At 40.3% G+C, this 25063-nt stretch overlaps 2 protein-coding genes across 2 annotated transcripts; one reads left to right on the top strand and one right to left on the bottom strand.

Annotated features, from left to right (window-relative positions):
* Positions 1-1202: 1202 nt before the first annotated feature.
* On the top strand, positions 1203-12050 carry LOC129745485 (uncharacterized). Its single transcript, XM_055738595.1, has 4 exons — positions 1203-1863; positions 11444-11510; positions 11579-11671; positions 11734-12050. The coding sequence occupies exons 1-4, from the start codon at positions 1801-1803 to the stop codon at positions 11823-11825; spliced, it is 315 nt and encodes a 104-aa protein (XP_055594570.1). The 5' UTR covers positions 1203-1800; the 3' UTR covers positions 11826-12050.
* LOC129745477 (peptidylprolyl isomerase domain and WD repeat-containing protein 1) lies at positions 11853-24372 on the bottom strand. The gene is made up of 9 exons (XM_055738583.1): positions 24157-24372; positions 23703-24090; positions 23400-23632; positions 23122-23335; positions 22865-23057; positions 22686-22795; positions 12624-12742; positions 12110-12450; positions 11853-12043 (listed from the first exon to the last, which is right to left on the bottom strand). Exons 1-9 carry the CDS (start codon positions 24272-24274, stop codon positions 11900-11902), a joined length of 1860 nt encoding a protein of 619 aa, XP_055594558.1. The 5' UTR covers positions 24275-24372; the 3' UTR covers positions 11853-11899.
* Between the last annotated feature and the right edge of the window lie 691 nt (positions 24373-25063).

Below are 25063 nucleotides of genomic sequence, written 5' to 3'. Positions count from 1 at the left end.
GATTTTCTCGGATTTAATAGTATATTGGAAGGAGTTATCACGTTGAAAACCCGATTTCTTTAAGAAAAGTTCCGGTTCATGTTGTAGGATGGTCGAACAAATTATTTTGAACATCGTTGAGTAACAATCCTTTTTAGTACAAAACTAACATGTTAAAAGTTGTTTTCCTTTTGAATGTCGATGAATTGATCTCTTTTTGCTTCGACATTCCTAACCTCAGAAACTGGATTAAATTTCACAATTTAAGTATCTTTGAGTAGTCTAAAGTTTGTGTTATTTGTGGTTTGTGTTATTTGTGTCACTTTACCAACGTTTTAGCATGCGTGAGTAAACTAAAGTGTTTTGCTTAAATTAGTAGAATATTGTTTCATAACTAAGTTTACAGCATTTGAGTGATGCTTAGTTGTGACGTAGCACACTCGCGTCAAACGAAAAAAAAAACAGGTATCTCGTATTTGGTCCGCAATGTGTTGAGGGCTCAAATAGAATCAGTCATTACAATTTATTCCATAAAGCATTCATTCTATAACTACTTGAAACTTGGTTACTAACTTGTGTCACTAACTGTATAGATATAGATTTAGACAATAAGCTCTATAAAATGTAAATATATAAGCTTATCATTTCTGTCGGCTGTAGTATAATGGTCATTAATAGCAAAGCCTTAGAGACCACAAACAACATTTTAAGAGCAAGTCAAAGGAATTTCCATTGAAGAGTTCCATCGGCAGAAACTAGGAGAACGTATTGCGTAAAAGTAAATACATATCTCTTATCCGTGTGCTACTTACGGTAGGATCAAACTTTCGTGTTTTTTAGGACAAACAAAACATGGTGCCCCGCTTAGATTGACAACGCTCCTTATCTGTATCGCCACAATGGGTCTCTCAATTAGAATTTACATGATAATGAAATGTTTGTCATTTCGCTAGTAGATAGCACAGACCTGTCTGATTGAAGCGTTGTTTAATTATTATCTTTGAGATAGTGACGTTTGAAATTTCGTTAATTTTTTCTTTTCGAAATCAACCTCAAGAAAGGTAGCGTCAAGCACGCAGTTCAAATCCTTATCAACATCTAGAAACAACCAACCCTACATACACAACACATACTCGTATCAATGCACCCTACATCATTCGACGTAATCAGATAAAACGCTAAAACAATAATTAGGACTATCAGAGCCCCATTCAGTGGGCTTATCATATCTCGAGAGGCGACTTGTTGGATCCGTTTTAGTGGGCGACCGACAGCAATTCAGAAATAACTAGGGCCCAGGGGAAAAACAAATGACCGAACAGAAATTATTATTATTTTTGCACGACCAAAGATTGCACGTCTGGTTGCTGGCGCTCCCGATTCCGATTCGCGTTGCTCCAGAAATTCCGACCCAAAGTGATACAACATTAAATCTACCCGAATTAACGCGCTGCTGTGATAAAACGAAACGAAAACGTCGTGTTTTAATTAATTAGTATTAATTAGGACATCGGGCGCGAGTGCAACTTTTGATTATCCTTGCCTCGGCACACGTAACTCTATACGCAACTGGGTGGTAGGTGGCGCTCTTTTGAATCAAAAAATTAAAACCCAAATTGCACTCTCTTGAGCGCAGACAAACCGGATGGTCAATTAAGCGTACAGGACGTACGCACGCCATTGGCTCCCAATAAGGCCTCGGCGGATGAGTGAGAATCAAATATCACAGTGACCGAAGGCGACGGTGCAAAACTTTAATTAATTTCAACGTGACAACAGAACCGGAAACAGTACCGCGATCATCCATCGGCACAGCACAGCATGATGTGGGTTTTCCATGTGCTCTGGCTGATTATGGTTCTCGTCCTGTTTTTCATGATACTGGTAAGGACAGCATAGAATGATTAAAATTATGCTAGAAATAAGGATACATTTTGTTTACTTTTGTTTTAAATGTAGTGTTTCAATCACGCTTTAAAAACTCAGTTTCATTCTTGTAGAAAGGATGGCAAAATTCAGTTCTTAATATCTTTCTCTTTGTTTATCTATAATTCTTCATAATCGTGCAAGTTATTTAAATGTGAAAAAAAATTCGTACTCTCTCGAACGGTCCAACTAAATTCGCAAGTCGTTTGATGGAATAATTCTTGTAGATTTTTATTCACGGCGACCGATTGACAGAATCGATTGAAAATGCTCATATAGGTGCGTTGGTCGAAATATTTGAGACACATTCGGCTTAAAAAAATGGATCTTACCTTATCCGGCGAGAAATTTCGGCAGGAGAAAAGTCTTCGGTATCACTGCGGGCAATAAGCGCAACCATTTTAGTTTGGTATCGATTTTTTCCTCGATGGTTAGAATCATCTCGCAAAATAATTTGGACTGAGCATAATGTTACATTACTCCGGTTTTTCCGGTAGATCTTACTTTAAAAAATGACAACATATTTTGGCTTTGCTGCTCTATATCTCATATCTCAATGAACCGTTTTTTTAGACTCAAATTTGAGTTTTTTCTCGTTAATTTGATTATCATTTTCATAGAACATTGGTTTCTCAAAAATCTCAGTTCTTCAGTATGTTGTATTGCAGGAGTGAGAAACCTTTTGAAGCAACGGGCCAAATTGAATTCGAAATATTGTCGGCGGGCCGCACTTTATATAAAATTTTTAACAATTTTTAACGTAATTTTTCTAAGTGGCCAATTTTAGACAACAAAGTTACTGAAATGGAAAATAAAACTAAACTCGTGTTTAAAAAACAGAATTTAATACCGTTTTTTCAAATACAGAAGAATAATAGCAGAAATTAAATAGGCACAACATTATAACTCAAAATGAAAAATATATATATTTTAGAAAATCACTGCCTTCTCGGTGACTTATGATAAAGTTCAGTTGGCAAGTCTGTTGTCTCCTGAGCCGATGTCCGCGCCAACTATTACGCTGATAAAGTCGCGAATGCCATAAAGATGGTAAAACGACTATAATCGAAACAAAAAAAAAATGCCTTCTCGGCATTAGAAGTTCAATCGTATAGAAATTTTTAGACTTGGCTCCTTTTTCCTGTGAGCATTTTTGAAAAGTATTTTCACAATTTAAATTTTGCCCTCAAAGACCCGATGTTTTTTCTACAAACGGCGAAAAATTCCTAATTTTACAGATTTTTATGCAAACTTCGTCCAAGTTAAAATTTACATTCTAGATTCAAGATTTTTTTAACAGATTTCATGGATTATCTAATTTAAATTTGAAACCACTTGGATAGGCTTTCAAAAGCTGATTCATTAAAATCTTTTGACTTTGGTAATGGGAATTGATTGTTTTCAAGTAATATCACACAAATTAACGATGCTTGGGATGATTTTACGTAGAAATTATTGAAAAAAGCATCACCGATAATCGTCACAAACCTTAGAAAAGTTTTGGAAACGGGTTGATTTACAGAATTATAGATGTTCTTTTCGTTGAAAATTTAGAATTTTTGTCGAAGACTTTGAAGCTGGGTCATGTTTATAAGAAATCTAAAATCGTTCATCCAGTCTTTCTTATTGCATTTTCCTTATTGCCGCCAATATTCAAGAACGAAAACATTTCACTTGTTAATGTTTTTTTTTCTTCCAGAACTAGCCTTTTTCCTTATTTAATGAAATAATTTTCAAAAAAAAATCTGCTGTGCATATTTATGACGCAAATTTATCTTGGCTTGGAACGAAAAATAATAATCGTCTCAGTGATGATTAATAATTTATCTTAGAAAAAAATGGAATAAATTCAATTTTAGAAAGATGTCTCGAGGGCCGCATGCGGCCCGCGGGCCGCGTGTTGCTCATCCCTGTTGTATTGGAATCTATTTGGTTTCACCCACTCGGACTACTAAGCCACCAAATGGTTTTGGAAAATGTGCCACCAAGGTAGTAAACGGTTCGTGGTTGGTTAGCGATATTTAGCAGACTGGAGTCATCAGATTTCATCCTAGAACGAGAGCATGAAGTAGGAGCAATACTTCTCACCGCAATTAGTAGATGTAGTGTATCACATTCGTTATCGTCATTGATGATCGATCACTGATTGCAGTTATCAATGACGCTGTGGGCTCTCAAGTGTGATAGGGAGAATTTTGGAATATGGGAGCTAGCGTCGATGGGAGTTGTGAGTGGCCAAATCGGGATGCTGGAGTAGGCTTAGGTTCTGAGTTAGTCCTCGTTTGTTCATGAATCTGTACGGTACATTAGGTCAGGTTTGAGGCTACAGTTTGTGATAGAAGTTTTCTAATTAAACCCAAGTGCTAAGTTTTCATTAAACATTTGTTTTCTTAAACCCAGCTATTGTTACTTGGTCCAAGAGTTAGAATTAAGAATAAATTTCATAAACGGAACTAACGATTGTTTTGTGTTGAGATTTGTCTAATCGAAGCAACCGATGCACACAGGAGTATTTCACCCAAAAACCTGGCCAAAACTCAAAATTTAAATTTCATTGGTTACTTTTATGTCAATGTTTATTTGATTCTTGAATAAATTTAGCACCAAGTACCGGTCAGTTTTTTGACATCTGATTTGTTTATAAGCTGTTGCAGCTGTCGAAACTTTACTATTTTTATGAGATAGAATTTTTCTACAAATCGTTGAATCAGCGCGACTACGTCATATCAATGAATAAAACTTTCTTAAGTGACTTAAAATGAAAATTTGAAATGGAAAACTTCAACGGAGGGGTGTTTAATAATTTTATGTAGCCAATAGAAGAGCGTCGAGCCGGAACCAAACAAGGTCGTCGGACCGGAGCCACTGGGAGGTCGTCGAACCGGTGCCATGGAAGGTCATAGGGCTGGGACCACGAATGCGGTCGTCGAACCAGAGCCACTGGTAGGTCGTCGAACCGAAAGCCATGGAGGGTTGGCGGGCCGGTATCATGGAACGTCGTCAAGTCATGAACCAGATGGTGGTCGTTGGACCAGGAGCCACTGGAGGACTTGCGAGCGGGATACCACGGAAGGTCGCCGAGCCGGTACCATGGAAGGTTGTCGGACCGAAAAGCCAAGTGGAGGTCGTCGGGCTGGAACCACTGGGAGGCGCAGGCCTCAGGAAAGGCGTAGAGGCGAAGGGATGCTTCAAGCCGCAGGAAGAGCGCCGAGGCCAGAGCCATGGAAGGTCGTCGGGCCAGAGCCATTGGGAGGTCGTCGGACCGGAAGCCATTGGAGGTTTTCGTGCCAGATCCCGGGAAGGTCGTCCAACTGGTGCACTAGAAGGTCATCGAGTTGCAAAAGAAACGTGTTCCGGCGCGTGCGTTGAAGAGGAGTAGCCCCATCTTCAAGAGGAGCCGCCGGAGGCAGTAAGCAGTTAAAAGACTGTGAATGTGTATGTTGAGTAGGAGTGTTGAGATTGGTCTAATCGAAGCAATCGATGGGACAAATAACAACATACACATAATGAATAAACAATTAGATATGTAACCATACCATAGGGATGGTTTTCCTATAAATGGGATGTTAGGATAGTAAATAAAGTATTCCAAGTTCTACCACCGTAGAAGTAAAAAGTCTCTCCTTTCTGCCCAAGTGCTGCACAACATTTTGTGTATCAAAGTTTGGCGCCAAATTCTACTTCTTTCCTAACAAGTGTTTAGATTGTGCAAACGAGCAGAAAGAATCGAAGGCCACATCCCAACATGTTGGAATGATGATTAGAAGATGTGTATGTGCGTTTCGGGTCATATTGACCCTAACAAGCAAAAAAAAAATAATCAAGCCAAAAACTGTTTTGCAGGAAATTTCATATGAAAACGAATGAATAATGTTTTTTGTTAAACAACCAGTAAATCTATTTCAATCGAAAACTCAAAACAATTTTGTGAGCTTCTGATTTCGAAACACAAATGGATCATTTATTCAATCCGCCTTGCCAGGTAAATTTTTTGACGTTTCGGAGTTAGGACAAATGTATGGCCGTTTTCAAAAGCTTTCCAAAAGCTCCCTAACTAATCGAAACTTTTCTATGGAGGACATGGTGTCGCTAGTGTTTGCTTAATAACTCCCATTGTTTCTTTTCTTTATTGCCTTTGACATACCTTTTTTGACTGATTTGTGGATGGAAAAGTAATTATTCTCATGAAACGCCCAAATTCTATAGAAGTCGCTTTTTTAGGTTCATACCTGGAATATTGTACCTCGCGTAACTTTTGATCCCATCGATATAAATTTTCAAAAACTTCGGACATGCTAACTTTATATTTCAACAATCACTCTGCAAAATTTTAATGAAAAGCATAGCGTAGTTTCTGAAATACTGCAGTTTGAATGGTGAAAGTCCAAAAAGTCCGATTTCCGTAGGATTATTGTATCTAAGGCCACACAAATTTTAAAAAGCTTAAACTTTGTGATATAATAGTGTGATAGTCATCTATCATCTAGTCATCTGGTTCATCTATCTTACGCAGAAAATTTGATCAATAAATATCATCAGAATAATAGTTATGGAAGTTCGAATTCGGAGTGAACAGTGTGTGTGCTTCCACTTTATATACAATTACATAAGTAACTTCCTTAAAATAAGTTGGAAAAGTTTCAATATAAATTTCAAATCTTACACTAAAATTGATATGGAAATAAAAATTCTATAGAGAAACTCAGTTTTGCCAATTGATCCAATTTAGGCAAAGTTTTATTTTCAATTTTTTTTATAGATTTTCTGGAAAATCTTTGCTTTTAAAATCAGCATTCCAGATTGTCTCGTTTTATTAATTTTATTCCCAGCAAAGCTCGGAAAAACTCGAAATTTCAAATGATTTTTAATGTGTTCTTCACTATCTTCGTAATTTTTTCTTCAGTTTAGATAATGGGTGACCAAGATTTTCACCAAAACACCCTTATTTTGAATCTAGCGGACAGCAGAAACTGAATTTCTTTTTTTGTAACTTTGCATGAGGTTTCGACCTAATGAAAAGGGGAAATGTTTTTCTTTAATATGTACTGCAAAACTTCCTTGAATAACTGAGGCTCGAACACTCTTATCGCAATTTCTGAACTCGTGGATTCCATAATTAAGGATATCGATTCCAAAAATATAGTTGGTGCTTTATTCTTTGGTCCAAGAAAAAGCATTTGATACGCTTAATCGCGGCATTCTTTTGGAAAAACTAAACAAATATGGTATAAGGGGTATTGCAAATGATATAATTCGGAGGTATCTTTCGGATAGGAAACAATATGTAGTAATGCAAGGAACAGAAAGTGATATGAGAAACATTAGCGTAGGCGTTCCACAAGGCAGCAATATAGGGCCTCTACTCTTTCTTTTGTATAAAAATGATATATGTAAACTCCCACTTATTGGTACAGCAAAGCTATTCGCTGATGACACAGCACTATTCTATACAGGGAAATCTCCGAACACTATTATCGATAACCTGGAACATGATTGAAACTACACAAAAACAAAATATATGATATTTCGCACGACCAGGAAAGTTTTACCACCACATAGTGATCCAAAAATGAACCAGTTTATTATAGAAAAAGTAAAAACCTTCAAATACTTAGGTATTCATCTGGATAATACTCTCCCGTGGAATTGCCACATACGAAATCTTGAAAAACGAATTTCCCCGCTTTGCGGTGTTCTTTGGAGGTTACGATATTTTGTGCCTCTTACTGAAATTCTATTATGCTTTCATCCACTCAGTCTTACATTATCTTATCTCAGTCTGGGGTCGAGCATCTCAATCACATCTACAAAATCTTCAATCATTGCAAAACAGATGTTTAAAGAATATTTCAACCTCCCTATGCTATACTCAACAAAACGTATTTATTCATCCAATTCTCATAACATTTTACCAATAGCAGATCTTTGCGATTTCCAAACTATAATGTACGTCTGTGACAATATACACTCATCAAATACCATCCAGAACATTATAATTTTACAACAGCTATAAAAACACATAATACCCGTTTTTTTAATTATCTACAACCCTGTCGGTCGTTTAAAACTTTAGGGCTGAAACAAATTTCTTTCATCGGACCAACCAAATATAACATCTTACTCAATGATCTTAAAGAAATAAATAGTAGATCCATATTCAAAAACAAACTGCTTCAAATATTTTAAGAAAAAATTAGTCGTTAAATAAATCGAACAAAGCAAGATTTTAATATATTTTTTATTTATTTTTATTTACATAGTATTCCGTCTCACGACATAACTCGACGAACAAATCTAATTCCTAAAATTCACTCGGTCCATGGCAACCGTTCTTCAATTTCTCGGGCACCCCACGGTCGTCAGATCACGCTCCACTTGGTCTAACCACCTCGCTCGTTGCGCCCCCGCTCGTCTTGTTCCTACCGGATTCGTAGCGAACACCTGTTTTGCAGGACAGTCGTCCGGCATTCTCGCAACATGTCCCGCCCAGCGTATCCGGCCAGCCTTCACCACCTTCTGGATACTGGGTTCGCCGTAGAGTCGCGCATCCTTCGCCTCCACACTTCGTTCTCCTGCTCGCCGCCAAATATAGTTCTTAACACTCGTCGCTCAAATACTCCGTGTGTACGCAGGTCCTCGTCGAGCAATATCCATGTCTCGTGCCCGTAGAGAACAACCGGTCTAATGAGCGTCAGCGATACCCGATTGTGATGCGTCTCGATGGGTGCAGCAGACTTAGAGTTGTTACGAAAACTGAATGGGATGCTTGTCAAGTCCATAGGCCGGCTCATGGTATATCCAGGTATTTTTCCTACACCCCCCGAGAGCCAGCACAGCCAGCATGTACTCTAAACTTTTCTATAAAGGGTGATACAGTCAAAATTTCGTCAAGGGAAAACGCGTGTAAATCGGTGAAATCATTTATTTAGAAAATCAAATTAAATTTCTTTTTCAAGTTTAATTAGTATAAAATTCAGGAAAAAAATTCAGTTAGGCTTCCGCTTTTCCAAATCCGAATTGCCGGGCCTCACGCTTAACTCCTGCCATCAGGTTTTGTACAGCCACCTTGTCCACCTTCTTCGCCGCAGAAAGCCAGTTTGACTTGAACTGCTGCTCGTCCTTAGCAGTTTTTTTGATCTTCTTTAGGTTCCGCTTGACAATAGCCCAGTATTTCTCAATTGAGTGGAGCTCTGGCGTGTTAAGAGGGTTCTTGTCTTTGGGAGCCACCTGCACGTTGTTGGCGGCGTACCACTCCATGGCCTTTTCACCGTAATGGCAAGATGCCAAATCCAGCCAAAACAGTACGGAACAACCGTGTTTCTTCAGGAAAGGCAGCAGACGTTTATTCAAACACTCTTTCACGTAAATTTCTTGGTTGACAGTCCCGGAAGCTATGAAAATGCTGCTTTTCAAGCCACAGGTACAGATTGCTTGCCAAACCAGATATTTCTTCGCGAACTTTGACAGTTTCATGTGCTTGAAAATATCTGCTACCTTTCCCATTCCTTTTGCCGTATAAAATTCCTGTCCTGGAAGCTGCTTGTAGTCGGCTTTGACGTATGTTTCGTCGTCCATTACCACGCAGTCAAACTTCGTCAGCATCGTCGTGTACAGCCTCCGGGATCGCGCTTTGGCCGTCATATTTTTTATATCATCGCGATTTGGAGTCACAATCTTCTTGTAAGTCGATAGTCCGGCTCGTTTTTTGGCTTGATGCACGGTTGTAGACGATACACCCAGCTTATTTGCGGCATCTCGGAGAGAGGTTAGGGTTTCGCTTGAAACTATCGGCAACTCTCTTTGTCGTCTCTGCAGCTTCCGGTTTTCGATTTCCCCCCGATCCAGACTTCCTGGCTGTCGACAAACGTTCCCCAAACTCTTTAATTATATTTGTAATGGTTGATTTGGCAACTTTTAGCGATTTTGCCAGCTTTGCGTGCGAGTAGCTCGGATTTTGATACGTTGCTTTTCTTCGGCATTTTGACAACTGAAAAGTGAATTCCAAAACCAAATAGGAGCAATATTCTACACACACACACCTTCAAAATGAGGGGTGTTCAGGTTTTTTAAATGCAAAATTGAAAGAAAAAGGTCAAGTTGATATTGACCAAATTTTGACCGCATCACCCTTTACACGACTCGAAGCCTGACCTCTTCCCTAAAGACTCAGGGTCTGACCTCTCCTCGCAATGAATCGAAGTCCATCTTCTGCCAATCCGATCGAATGTCCACTAAGCGGTAGATCATGCCATACTTTTGCAGCATGAACCTCAACAACGGAGGCATTCTTCTCAGTTGCTCGTTGATAATTTTTCAGAACTGTCCCGAAGCCTCTGCCCTATTGAACCCTGGAAAGTTAGATAGTTTTGCAACCTATCCAACAAGTGTGTATAATTTCCGTTTTTTTTTCTGGATTGTTCACAAAAAAAATTACATTGGCTCGTTATTAAAAATTCACATGACTCATCATTGACTTTTTGTCTGAAAGCTGTCCTACCTCAAAACAGATTAGCTTTAATTACCATGTTTGTTGACAACGAGTTACAGTTTATTGCCTCATATAAGCTTAGGAATCTCATTCTTTACCACTCTTTTTTTTTTTTTTATTAGTTGTTAACCCAGGTGGTAAATCCATTTTACGGATTGCATTCCAAGGCACGGCGAGCCACCGCGTCCCCCCAGTTTGCTACTCTGGGTCCATGGGTGCAATTGGACGACTCATGATACAATGCTAAGGAACACTGTACCCCCTACGCCATAAAGTCCACCTGGGGCCACTGTCCTTTGTTCCCACCTCGAACTGTTTGACACACTTTGCTTCAATAGTGGGAGGTCATTTCGCGCTAGTGCGCTCCAAGGCAATACTCGTTTCCGAACCCTCTGATAGCATAGCCTCATTCTAACACAACTCGATGCGCGACCCCTCCTCTGACGAGTTAGGACCCGACATCTCATCGTGTGAATGAGGTCCCCACGTAGCGCAACTACTAACTTTGTGAATCCAGTCCAAGATCCAGAAACACAAAGCGAGTTGTCGACGGCACTTTCTCTGTTCAAACACGCGGGTAGGGGGGGTAAGCCCCCTAGGCCACGTGTAGGACTCAGACTCCTCCGAACTCACAAATAGTGTTGACTTAAGTCACCACTCAGCGCAACTACCCGATCTTCAAGTCGGGCGCTTGACCACCCGAAGCGCAGATCGAGCTATAGAACGCCCTCATCAGGTCACACTCGCGGTTCGGGTGCAACATAGCACTGATCCGTATACTGCCCCTATTCGCATAAGAGTCCCATATTGTTAGCGTTTCCTATCCATATGGGACTGTTATGCGAATAGGGGCAGTATAGCACTACGGAAACAGGAATTCCAACAGTATGGTAAAAGATAAACAGATGAGTGTTCAGAAAGTTAGGTTTCCGAATTTTAGTCTGGTTGCTGGCTGTTAAACTTCTGAGTTTTTTTTTTTTTTTCAAATATATGTATTAAAAGTGATTTATATTTTTACCAATAAGATTTTGTTTATTTTTATATTCACAGCGACGAATTTATTATTTTGGCATGCAAGGTAGCGAACAGCAAGATATTGAAAATCATCAAATCGGAGGTAAAATCATAAAACGGATGTGTGCAAACAAAACTGGTTCACTAAAATTTGAGTGATTATATTTTCAGATAATCGACAATACTACATCTTTACGGTGTACGGAGCAGCACAGCCCGATCCTACCGCTAGACCAAGCCAAGTAGAGCTGCCTCCCCCAAATTGTAATATAATTTTCAAAAGGTATTTTAAATAGTTATTAAATACAACTATTACTGTTTTCTAGATGAAGCTGCTCTTCCACCTCCCAAATATGAAGAAGTGATAAAATCGCCCGAGATCTACCAGAAACCACCGCCAGTATACAGTCAAGTGTGATATTTAGTTCTTTAGGCAAACAATAAATTTAAGGTTCCGTTTATTTATTGTGTGACAGAGAAAAAAACAATGATCTACGTCAAGTTAATAGATATTATCCGAATTTCATCGTAAGGTTTGTCGGTTTTGGGATTAGTTTTGCTATTACAAATATTTTGAACCACTTCCATGCCTTTATGAACTCTTCCGAAAACGGTGTGCTTATTATCCAACCAAGGCTAAAAGTAAAAAAATTAATCATTTAGGTTCTGTAACTTCATCGTTTAATATTTGAAAAAACATACCGTTGGTAAAACTGTTATGAAAAATTGACTTCCATTTGTGCTAGGTCCAGCGTTGGCCATACTGACGGTGTACGGTCGATCGTGCTTCAGCGTTTGGCAGAACTCGTCCTTGAATTCGCCGCCCCAAATGGATTGTCCACCGGTTCCGGTTCCCGTCGGATCACCTGTTTGAATCATGAAGCCTTTGATCACCCGATGGAAAATGTGCCCATTGTAGTAACCATTTTTACTGTGCACACAGAAGTTTTCCACCGTTTTCGGACACTCCTTCCCGAACAGACGCATGTGGATGTCACCCATCGTCGTGTGCAGCACCGCGTGGTCGTAGATCTTCTGAGAACCTATAAAGTATTGATGTTTGAATTAGAATATGTTGCAATTGTCACAATTAAAAATAGGTATGATATTGAAAAATTATACCTTCTCCTTGAATAGCATATGCACGAAAGCATAAAATGTGATTTTAATATTAGAGAACGGACGTTGCATTTCAATGAGAAACCAAGAAACTTACCTTGTCCTTCTGTGACAGAAATGATGTCCTCCTTGGAAGGCTTTTCGTTGAAAACATCACGATCGACGTCTTGCAGGTCAGAAGGTAGTCTACGGCTGTACAGGTAGAAGCGTTGCTTTCTGGAAGCACAGATTTTGGCAGAAAATCAGAAACATTACATCGCCCTTCAGCATACACTAGATTAAGTACTCTACTCTAAGAGTCTAAACTTATCACACTGGAAATTCATATCTTCCTTGTCTTCATAAATTCATCAAAAAGTTACCGGATCCTTTGAGGCATGCCCAGGACCCATTGAAACATCGTCAGACCAAAGCAACAGGAAAGTCTTCGAACCACGAAACAGGTCTCTGGCCGAAGGAATGTCATATCGAGCGAACTTTGAAGGGAAGCCACACCAAGTTGCATTTTTGGTTTTATTACGATCAGTGAAACTTCTTCAAGACTATAACAATAATCTTCATAAAAAGACCAAACCTAGCTACAGGAAGCCACCACCAACCCAAGACGGAAATCTGTACTCGAGAGCGACCCTACACAATCCTCTTTCCTTTCCTCTAGTTAAATTAATTAACAGTTGAGTAGCCGCGACGATTATGGCCCCTTCTTACTAACATCACACAAAAGCGAAATTAATACTCGGCACAAAAAAAAACTTTATGAGTTAAATGCCTCAATAAAACTACTTGTAATTAAAAAAAAAGACCAAACTCATTCTATGTATCCCCAGTCCTCGAATAAAGCATATAGTTATAGGGCCCTATTACATAAGACGAGTCGAGTAACTCGACTCGACTCCAGTCACTGTCGAGTCGAGAGAAATGTCGTATTACGGTAGTCGAGTGAAACAGCTGTGTCACGAACCCTCAAGCAGTCGACTCAGTAAAATGACTCGTGACTCGTCTTATGTTAAAGGGCCCATAATAATATTTGGTTATTTGCAATCATGACCAACTGTGGAGCCTACAATAACACTGTTATGATTAAAGAATAGTCACCAAAGCTTTGAAAAAGCGTCGATCGTTATTCATTTTAACGCCTTTATTTTTATGGGACAAATTACGTTGAAAAAACTAAGCGGAAAACAATTTTCAAATAAAGGTATCGTGATATCGCAAACATAATAGAATGAACTGGAAATAAGTCTATAGAAGAATAATTACGAATAGTGTGACGAAATAAAGGGTATCCATCCACGATGAAATTGCCACACACAAAATTGATTTGCAAAATTCGAGTTTTCATCCGATTGCCATCACATTTTTAGGGATTGAAAAAAAACTACTAAACTTCATTTTACCATTTTACTCGTATTTTTTTTACAGTCCATACGCAAATGCCCGCACCTTGGCCTTAACCCCGGCCATAAGATTCTGCACAACCTGTGAATCAACCGTTTTTTGCATGCAAACCCATACTTTCTTCAGTTCCTCGACTGTCTTCACTACCTTAGGTCGTTTAAGAAGATGCTGCTTCATAATCGCCCAGTATATCTCGATGGGGCGGAGCTCCGGAGTGTTGGGAGGGTTGAACATTTTCGGCACGAAATTGACCTTATTGTCCGTATACCACTTCAGCACGTCCTTGGAGTAGTGGCATGAGGTCAAATCCAGCCAGAAGATTGTTGGGACGTTGTGTGCCTTCAGGAGAGGAAGCAGCCGCTTCTGGAGGCACGTACACCTGTCGGTTCATCGTGTCCTGGGTCACGAAAGGTGCTGGCTTTCTAGACAAAACTTCGGCTTGGGTGCAGCTTCTTAGCCACATCTCCTACGGAGGCGTTCGGGTTTCGGTTGAAGGCCCCAACTACGCGGTTGTGATTTTTGGTGTTGTACGGAATACTTATCCCTTCACTTCTGGGCTTCCGATCAGTGGTAAATCCTTCCTCGAACCGCTTAATCACTCGCGGCACCGAGGAATTCGCGATTTAGAGATGGAACGATGCGAGAGATCCTTGTTCTCGTGATGAATGCGCAAGATTTTATCACGCACAAGCTGTTCTTTCGACTCCGCAAGTTTTGATCACAGGACTTTAAAACTTGCAGGATGTAAACAATGCACTATGAACTAAATCCACCCAAATTTTCATTGAATTCTACCCAACGGTTGGAAAGTTAGTTAGAAAGTGTCGTTAAAACAAGATAAATATCGGTCAAATGATATAAAACAATAGCACAGAACAATAAGGTAAAACAAGATAAAACAAGGTAGAACAATTAACAACAAAGATAAATAGTAGAAAATCACGAAAAAACTATAGACAGAACCAGGGGTGAAATTATGAATCCTATTCGATTCGAGTTACCCGTTTCGAGTTGAACTCGAATCGAACTAGAATCAGTATTACGAATCTCGTTCGAGTTATAAATTTTAAAGTACTAGATTTCGAGTAAATCGGGTAGTAGATCATCGCGAAACGTTCCATTCGAATCGAGATCGGTAATGCCAAAGTTGGTCGAATCGAACGAAACTCGATTGTTTCGAGTTCCATAATCCCGCCCCAGGTAAAACAAAGTTGAAGAAGAATAAGATACAAAAAGAACAAAAAAAACAAAAAGAATGAAAAAATGAAAGATAGTGAATAATATAATAAGAAACCAGGTAAAACAAGATTGAAAACAGATTAAACAAGACAAAAAGAGATTGAACTAAATAAAATTAAAAAAAAACAGGAAAAACAAGATCAACATGTTCTAACACGGTTAAACAAGGGAGAACATATAAATTAAACAAGATAGTAGGTACTGGATAAAACAAGACAAATTAATAATCTTTTTATTTGTTTGATTAATCCAACTTTTTCGTTTTTCTGAACACTCTACATGTTTTGCACTTCTTATAAAAAAAACGATGTTTTCATCATTTTTAAGTTTTAAAATTCAAGTGCAAAAATGTTACTACTGGGAAAACACAATCTGCTTACCTGCTGCGCGTTTTTCATATGTTTTTCAAGTGTTGTGGGTTCTCGTTCAATGAAAACGGTGTGGAAATACATATGTATATTTTTTAAAACTTATCTATTCAAATAAAAAAATGCACCAAATGCCTGCAAATTGTCTACTGCTACAGAAACCGGCATATTCTCAATGAGTTTTGTATGGGTAGATTTAAAAAAAAGAACAATAAGAATGATTCCTCCGTGCCCTAGGCTGAAATGGGTCACAGCGACGGCGTGCAATACTGTGTTTATGGAAGTTGACGGTTTGGAAACAGACTCTAAACTAACATAAACCTGAAAGGGCGGTTGCACGTAGCCTTATTCGATATGAGATCATAGAAAGTAAATTAAAAGGTGGAAAAAGTATACGATCTTTTTCTTTGATGATCCATGTTGATAAGGTGAATGGGAGTTGAAACACTTGCCCTCCCTTTCGTTGGACAACAACAGCGTTGCGCAGTGGAAATATCACAATTAGTAGTTTAAATGTTGATATTTCCACTTTTCCACCATGCGCAAGTTAGATTAGAATAGACAATATTGTAAATGAATAACTGCCAAAATTAGATAGGCAACTTAATTGTACAAGAATTTGTTGGATGAAGATATTAACAATTGGTTAACACATGATTAGGTATTCAATGTTCAATGTGCTACTAGGCAAGATAAAGTAATAGTATTCTTCTCCCCCAATGCTCTAGTAAGTTTGCATTTGCGGTTTATGAATTTCGAAGGCTTATTCTTAAATCAAGCATTTTACAAGAACTAGAGGCTAATTGGATCAAGATGCTGCTTAGACAGTTTCCTGTCAAGAATATTTCCTTTTCGTTTCAATACGTTTTGATAGATTTGTCTATTTTTTGGTAAAGTGTGAAATGCAAATAATGAAGTAAAAGATAGATGATAGTCCAGGAAAATAATATTGGAGATTTATAAATAGGAGTGTAATTTATTTCATCAGAAACAGATTGAGGAAAGTTGCTCTGAGAAGTTGTTAAGAGTTCGAGATTTTAGAAGAACAGCATTGTCATTAGCAGTATGGTCCGATTATTAATTCAACCATGCTATTTATTTTATTGTTTGTATAAGGCAAAATTATTACAAAAGTTGGAGTGATAGACAATTAGTAATTCTGTTTTATGGTATCCAAGTTGTTAATATAATTACAGAGCAGCCGCGTATTTATTTTGAATTCCTAAGGAATCACACATTGGGAAACATCTTTAATTAACCAACCCATCTGAATCTAGTTCTTTCTCGTTTTAATACTTTTTTAGTAGTTCGAACTATAGCTTGATTAGGTTTGAAATTGAAAATAGGATGTAGAAGATAGATATGATTTTTAAAAACAAGAACCTTCTCATCCAGGAAAATAATATCGGGGTTTTAAAAATTGACATTCATTTTAACCAAATCAAAGATCGAGGAAGGTTGTTTTGAAAAGTTGTTCAAAATTAGCAATGAGGTTTTAAAAGAACAAAATTGCCATTTGCATTATGGTTTATATCCTGTTGTTTTAATAAGTCAATGATAGTATGTTAGATATTTAAGTAAGCCATGATTTATGGTTCTAATAAAATGCTACTAGTTGCTAAGAGTTCCCACTGAGCAGTCGTCTTTTACTTTGCTCTAAAAGGTTATGGGCCCAGACCCATAGCAACCGTAGTCAGGGAAAGTAACAAGTAGAGAAAAATTTTCACAGTTGGGAAAATTTCGTTAAAACTTAATTTGATCGTCAAGAACCATGAGTACGAGCCGAGGAAACCACGTAACACGCAACGGGGGAGAAGCGACCGTCGGAAGCACCAGGATGCACGTTAGCAGCATGTCCGTGCCGGTAGCGGAAAAACTCCGAGGTCGAGAAAACTACAGCACGTGGGCGTTCGGCATGAAAATGGTGCTGATCCGGGAAGGGACCTGGAATGCCGTTGAAGTACCGGAAAACGCCGATGTAGATCCCGAATTATCCCTGCGTGCCCTTGCCACCATATGTTTAGGCATTGAACCAATTAATTATAGCTTGGTTCAAGATGCCAAAACAGCAGAGGAAGCCTGGACGAACCTGAAGAGAGCCTTCCAGGACAGCGGAATGAACCGAAGGATAGGTTTGCTGCGGAAGTTGACCAGCGTTCGTTTGGTGGAATGCAGCTCGGTAGAGGATTATGTCAACCAGTTGATGTCAACCAGTCACAAGCTAACGGAGGTTGGTTTCAAGGTAGACGACGTTTGGCTGGCAAGTATTTTGCTTATGGGTTTACTTTACCTGATACCTATGAGCCCATGATAATGGGATTAGAAGCATCTGGAAAGGAAATCACAGCGGATTCGGTGAAGGCCAAAATTTTGCAAGATGTGACAGTAGTTGGCTGTCACAAATCGTCTGGATCGAATAATGCGTTTGCTAGTCATCAGAAGAGATCAACGAAGAAGGATCGTTCGAAGCTCAAATGTTTTAAGTGTCAAGGCGCAGGACATTTCGCATCGGAATGCAAGCGGGCAGAATCGGCAATTAGCAGCTCATCAGGCAGTCGGAAGAAGTCCAATGCAGCGTTCAGTGTTGGGTTGGCAACGTCTAAGGAACCGGTGTACTGGATATTCGATTCTGGGGCGTCAAGCCATATGTGTCGCTCCCAGGAACCGTTTATAAAATTGGAAAAGACAACTCAAACGGTCAACGTTGCCGATAGCGCTGAAGTGGCAGTCGTCGCGATTGGAACTGTGAAGCTGGAAGCAGATGTCCAAGGTACGTCAAGTGAGATCACGTTGTCTAATGCGTTATGTGTTCCAGATCTAGCCATGAATCTGTTGTCGGTCAGCCGGATTTGTAGAATGGGCTACCGGGTGATTTTCACGAAAGAGGCTTGCAAGGTGATTCATTCCGAGACGGGCAATGTAGTATGCATTGGTACAGAGACGGACGGTCTCTATCGTTTGAATTTGGTCAGCAATCAACAGGCGTTAACGGTTCGAACAGAGGCTAGTTTCCAGTTGTGGCATCGGAGACTAGGTCACATGAACGAGCGCAACATGCGGATTTTGCGAACCATTTCCACTGGTTTGGGGTACGAGAACGGAAAGCTGTATCCTTGTGTGCCGTGTGTAGAAGCGAAACAGCAACGTTTACCATTCGAGTCGAGCGGGCAGAGGTCAAATGAAGTCTCGGACTTAATTCACTCAGATCTCTGTGGTCCGATGGAGACGACGTCGATTGGTGGCAGTAGGTACATGGCAACGTTTATCGATGACGCAAGCCGGATGACATTCGTATTCTACCTGAAATCGAAGAATCAGTTGTTAGAAGCGTTCAAGGATTTTAAGGCCATGGTTGAGACGCAGACGGGTAAGAAAATAAAGCGTCTCAGAAGCGACAATGGTACGGAATACGTAAACAAAATGTTCGACGTTTTTCTTCGTGTCAACGGAGTAGTTCATGAAACTACTGTCCCCTACAATCCGGAACAGAATGGTTTGGCAGAGCGGATGAACCGCACCATCGTGGAACGAGCTCGGGCATTGTTGTTTGATGCTAACCTAAATAAGCGGTTCTGGGCTGAGGCAGTGGGCACAGCAGTGTATTTAATAAATCGTTCGCCAACCAAAGGTCTTGAAGTTACTCCAGTAGAAAGGTTTACTGGGAAGCGTCCTGATTTGAGCCATCTTCGAGTTTTTGGAGCGCAAGCAATGGCTCATATTCCACAAACCAAAAGGCGTAAGTGGGATAAGAAATCGGAGGCTTGTTTGTTTGTCGGCTACGCAGCTCATTCAAAAGGGTTTCGATTATATAATCCGAAAACTAGGGAGATTTTCATCAGCAGAAGTGTTGTGTTCCTCAATGAAGTCAACCACAAACAAACAAAAGAAGAACCTATTTCCGGAGGCGTGGAAATGATTGAAATAATCAGCGAGGTTCAACCGATGGTTTCTCAAGAAGCGGAAGAAAGGCGGAAGGAGGTGGTGCAGGTGTCGAATGATGATCCAGCTACTGTGTCAGAACCAAATCCAGACGACACAGATTGCAGCGATGGATACGAATCAAGCGTGGAAGAACTCAATTCAACACTGGTCGATTCGAGGAGTCACGTTCACCAAATGCGGGTGTGACGCGGCGCAGCACGAGGGAGCGCCGGATACCAGGCAAGTATTCTGACTTTGTGACGTACAGTATCGTTCCTCCGAAACTTGCATCCCCACAGGTTGGTTCGAGATGTCCGGGTCCAGTCAACGCGCTCCCGTCACGCACACAAGAAGAATTGATTGATGTAAAACTTGATTCAGGCCCTTGTGACTGGGAGCGCCCAGTCAGAGGCAAGTGTTCCTCTATTAACGTTTCGAGCAACGAAGTTCCGCATTTGTCCATTCCACAGCATGCTCAAGAACCTCAAACGTACCAGCAGGCGATTGAAAGTGACGATCGTGAACGCTGGGTGGCAGCCATGCGCGACGAGCATCAGGCGCTGATGGAAAACGAGACTTGGTCGCTAGAGAAACTTCCGGCCGGGCGCAAGGCGTTGCGAAACAAGTGGGTCTACAAACTGAAGGTCAAATCCGATGGGTCGATTAAAGGTTGTTCCCAAGTCGAAGGTGTGGACTATACCGAAACGTACTCGCCAGTTGTACGCTACGCAACGATTCGGTATTTGATGGCCAAAGCAGCGGAGATGGATCTTGAAATCTATCAGCTTGACGCGGTGACGGCTTTCCTTCAAGGCGACCTGAAAGAGGAAGAAATATTTATGCGACAGCCAGAAGGGTTCGAGGATGGTACCGGTAGGGTTTGCAAATTGAAGAAAGCCCTATACGGTCTGAAACAGGCTAGCCGAGTATGGAATCTCAAGCTCGATTCCGAATTACAGCGGATGGGATTGCGGCGTTCGAAGTACTATTCTTGCGTGTACTTTAAGAACGATGGTCCGAAGCTGGTAATCGTCACAATCTATGTGGACGATTTCCTTATATTCACAAACGATGATGGTATGGCCAAGGCGGTGAAACGAGAACTGACGAGCCGATTCAAGATGAAAGACATGGGTTGAGTTCATCAGGTTTTAGGAATGCGGATTACCCGAGGAAAAGGAACTGTAGCGATTGATCAAGAGCGTTACATCGACACACTCCTAGAGCGGTTCAAGATGTCCGGAAGCAATCCTGTTTCAACTCCCTTTGATGTAAATCAGAAATTGACTCAAGACATGTGTCCCAAAACGGCGGCTGAGCGGGAACGTATGAAGTCCATACCGTTTCGAGAGTTGGCAGGAAGCCTTCAATTTCTGGCTCAAGGTACGAGGCCGGACATTTGCCATGCAGTCAGCGTAGTCAGTAGTTTCTTTGCTGATTTCGGGGAAGCGCATTGGATAGCAGCCAAACGGATACTGCGGTATTTAAAAGGTACCAAGAAATTCAAGCTGGTGTTCTCGAAGGAATGTGCTGGGCCATTTGAGGCCTACACTGATGCTGATTGGGGCAACAATCCAGATACGAGGCGATCTACGAGCGGCTATGTGTTTCTGATGGCAGGCGGGGCAATAGCGTGGAGTTCACGGAAGCAGCCTACTGTTGCTCTGTCGACGACCGAAGCTGAATACATGGCTTTATCAGCCACCACACAGGAGGCGATTTGGTGGAAAGGATTCCTAGCAGAGCTGATGAGTGTTGCGGGACCAATAGCTGTAAACTGCGACAACAAATCTGCTATTAGTCTTGCTGAGAAGGAGATGGGTTACTCGCCCCGCAGTAAGCACATCGACATTAGACACCACTTCGTCCGCGAACAAGTTGAGCTTAAATCAATCAAGCTTAACTATGTACCAACAGATCAACAAGCAGCAGACATCCTCACTAAGGCAGTTCCTGGAACAAAATTCTGTGAAGCAAGAACAGTTCTGGGGATTAAATAATAATGGCTTAAGAGGGGATGTTAGATATTTAAGTAAGCCATGATTTATGGTTCTAATAAAATGCTACTAGTTGCTAAGAGTTCCCACTGAGCAGTCGTCTTTTACTTTGCTCTAAAATAGTACCTAAGATATTGATCATGCAATTCATAATTGTATCTCTATTTTATTTTTCAATTTTCCAAAAAATTTGGTACAATTAATATTTGTGTTTAGCGAAATTCTATAATTGCTGCATTGAGAGATATCTTCTTAACTAGATGTTTTGTTCGAATTCGGGAAATATGTTTTATTAGTCAATCTATGTTAATCTCGAGTAAAACCGATCATAAATTCAAAGTTATTGAATCGAGTAAGGTTAGGTGACAGGTAGGGATAACTCAACTACGGTAAGATAGTGAACCCTTCTGACAATGATATCGAGGCGTTAGCATATGATAACTTTTGCTACCATACTGTTACTGCTCGGTTGAATTGGTGGTTGGGTTAACTCGAAGCTCATGTAGGGCCCAATTGTCCCAGTCCGTCGAGCACTATCTTAACGCTTCCCTCAACTGGTGCTTCAGAACCCTCGGCCTCTGTTGCCGCTATCCTACTCTAAGCTATTCTACTCTCATGTAAATTTTCCTCTTCTGTCCCCCGATCTGTTTTTCCTTTCCGGGTCAGCCAGGTAGCTCATAAACCCATACAAAAAAAAATAAAAAAATGCACCAAATGCCTGCAAATTGTCTACTGCTACAGAAACCGGCATATTCTCAATGAGTTTTGTATGGGTAGATTTAAAAAAAAAGAACAATAAGAATGATTTCTGAGGTTATCAGGATTTTCCAGAGAAATAATTTCATACATGTCGGGAATTCCCAAAATTTCCGGGAATTCCCAACCGAGAAATTCCGGGACGGACACTCTACAACCTACTACTCGAATAAAATACTGATTGATAGAAAAATGCCGAAGCCCCACCCATTCACTTGTTGACTTATAACCCTGACAAAATTTTCAGTCTGCCATTGGCCGTTTTCAGTTTGCCACCAGTGCAATACTGGTGGAATAATAACATGACTTGATAGCAGGGTTGGCACTGAGTTCGCAACTAGGTTGCCATTGGGATTACAATTGGCTTGCATCATAACATTCAAATCTTCGAGACGATGAAAGAAGACAATGTCTGCTTCATGCAAATAACTTTGAAAATTTGCCAGCGAATTTGTTGATTCAGAGCAGTAAGGTACTTACTTATATGCCGTACAGAATAAGGTAGGGTCGTTGACGGCCGACTGGAGTGTTGGATTATCGGACGCTTCATGTTCCAGCGTTAATGCTGCCTTGGAGTTTTTGACACGACCCTAGGGAAACAATGAAGAAAAATAAATTAAGACATTTTTAATGTCAATAAACCATCTCAAGTAGCTTACCTGAAACAGTGCCAAATGTATCGGACGAAGGTTATCATTCTTCCCGATAATCTTTGCGCACTTGTTGGTTTCGATATTAACCAATTTTATCCCGAGCATGGTGGGGTACAGTATGAAATGCCCACTGTAATCGAAGGCAATGTTGATCAGGGCAAAAGATTCCGACTTCTCCAAATCCCGTTCGTTAGCCATCCTGAAATGAGATCATTTAATTAAATATCACTTGAATCTAGGCATTGGATAGCTATAAAACAAACCTTCGCCCAAATTCCATGTTTGAGAGGGCCTGGGACAACTGCTGGCTTTCGCTGTAACGTGCCAAGCTTTCGTCGTACACCCGAAGTAGTTTTCCCGTCAAGACTCCGAACACACGGACCTTACGATCGGTGGAAACTGTTGCGAATTTCTTACCATCCGGAGAGAACGCTAACGAAACGGCTACCGTTTTGTTTTTCGCAAATTCGTACAAACCTGAAATTTAATGAATTATTCTTCTAAGCCCCTAAATGTTTGTAAAAATAAAATTAATATTTACTGGTATCCAGTTTGGATTCAAAGCTCACGAGTTTAGAGGGAAACTTAAAATCGCCCCGAGCACCCAACCAATACTCGAGAATTCCGGCACGGTCGATTGAAACGGTGAACTCGTAAACCGGATTATATTTAATCAGGACCACCGGTTTTGTGTGCAGCTTCTCTAGAACGTGGAGCGGAGTGTTGGTGCCTTTGCCATCGTAGATACTGATTTTATTGGAGTCCTGATCCGCGCTGAAACGAATTAACAAGAAAAAATGCTATGTTATAAATATTAAGTACGAAATATCAACGAATTACTTACACTGCTAGGTATGGTATCGCATCTCCGGTATTGTGAATCCACTCTGCCCGGTAGGGAACGTAGTCCAGCTTCAACATGTTGATCATATCGAAGTTGACTACATCGAAAACCTTCACGTTTTTGTCCATTGAAGCCGTACACAAATAGGTGCCCATGAAGTTGACCGCCAAACTATTGATCGGAGCCAGATGGCTTCTGAAGTGCTTCACAAACTCGACGCCCAGTTCCATTTTCTTCCAGAACTTTACGTGCCCGTCAACGCTAACGGTTACGATGAAATCTGTCTTCGTTACCACCAAATGGGTTATCGTATCCCGGTGCATGAAGGACTTTTCGTAGCATTCCGTACTGGGCAGGTTTTCCAGAAACAGTTTCTCATACTCTAGAACTGTCGATACCGAATGAGAAATAGGTATAGGTGTTTGTTGTTTTAAGACAAAAAATCGATACTTACCTTTCCGCTTTTTAGGGGGTGCCGAAGCGGGTGGCAAAGGCCCAATGCATTCGCCGTCACTATCGGAATTCTCGGCTTCCGAGTGTCTTTTCAGATTATTGTGGTCAGACCCGCTCATTTCTTCACCGCACAAATTCCAGAACGCTTTAAAACGCGAAGTAAACAAAATATGTAGTCCAATTGGATACAAGCATCACTTTTGATTTGCATGTGTATCGCCGCGGCTAGAATTTGGAGATGGATTCTGCAGTTGGGGTTATGCACAGTGAGGCGGCCAAACTCAAAATAGAGTGCGTTGAACATGTTATTGTTATTCGTTAAAATTTATTCAGTCAGAACGATCCCAAAAATTGTTTAACTTTTAAGCACAAAAGCTTCGATGATTGCTGGAACACTATGCAGATTTCAATAATTCTAATAATTTTGTTTGGTCCACGTTGGCTTTGTTCGATATTTTGAGCTCGCAATACGATCAATTTATATAGAACGCCAGTATAAACAGGAATATAAGTTTTTTTAAACTGTTTCAACCCCTCCAAAGTCGTCGCAGTTTTGATTCGTATCAGAAGAATGTTTTCCTGTATTGTTTTGAAAAAGTCGTTCTATATACTTATACTGAATGCTGGAACTTTTTTTTTAATCTCAGCGCTATTGGACAACAAATGGCAATGAAAAAATTATGGCTACAACCAACCGAACCCCTAAAACCTTGACAATTGTTTGTGAAAACTCAAAAAGTGCGTAAATTTAAAATGCATTTTTGAAACACCATCCACTGATGGATAGAAACACTTGATCGTGTACCATGTGAGAAAAAAAAACAAAAAATGTTTTGGTTTTTAAACAAAGATATTTATTGCAAATTTATGGCGTTAATTTGCTCAAATAAGTGATAAATTTGAGTTAC

Source organism: Uranotaenia lowii, chromosome 2 (assembly GCF_029784155.1).
Source record: "Uranotaenia lowii strain MFRU-FL chromosome 2, ASM2978415v1, whole genome shotgun sequence".
NCBI classification, from domain to species: domain Eukaryota; kingdom Metazoa; phylum Arthropoda; class Insecta; order Diptera; family Culicidae; genus Uranotaenia; species Uranotaenia lowii.
The sequence above is the reverse complement of the archived record's forward strand: the minus strand, read 5'-3'. Positions and strand labels throughout refer to the sequence as shown.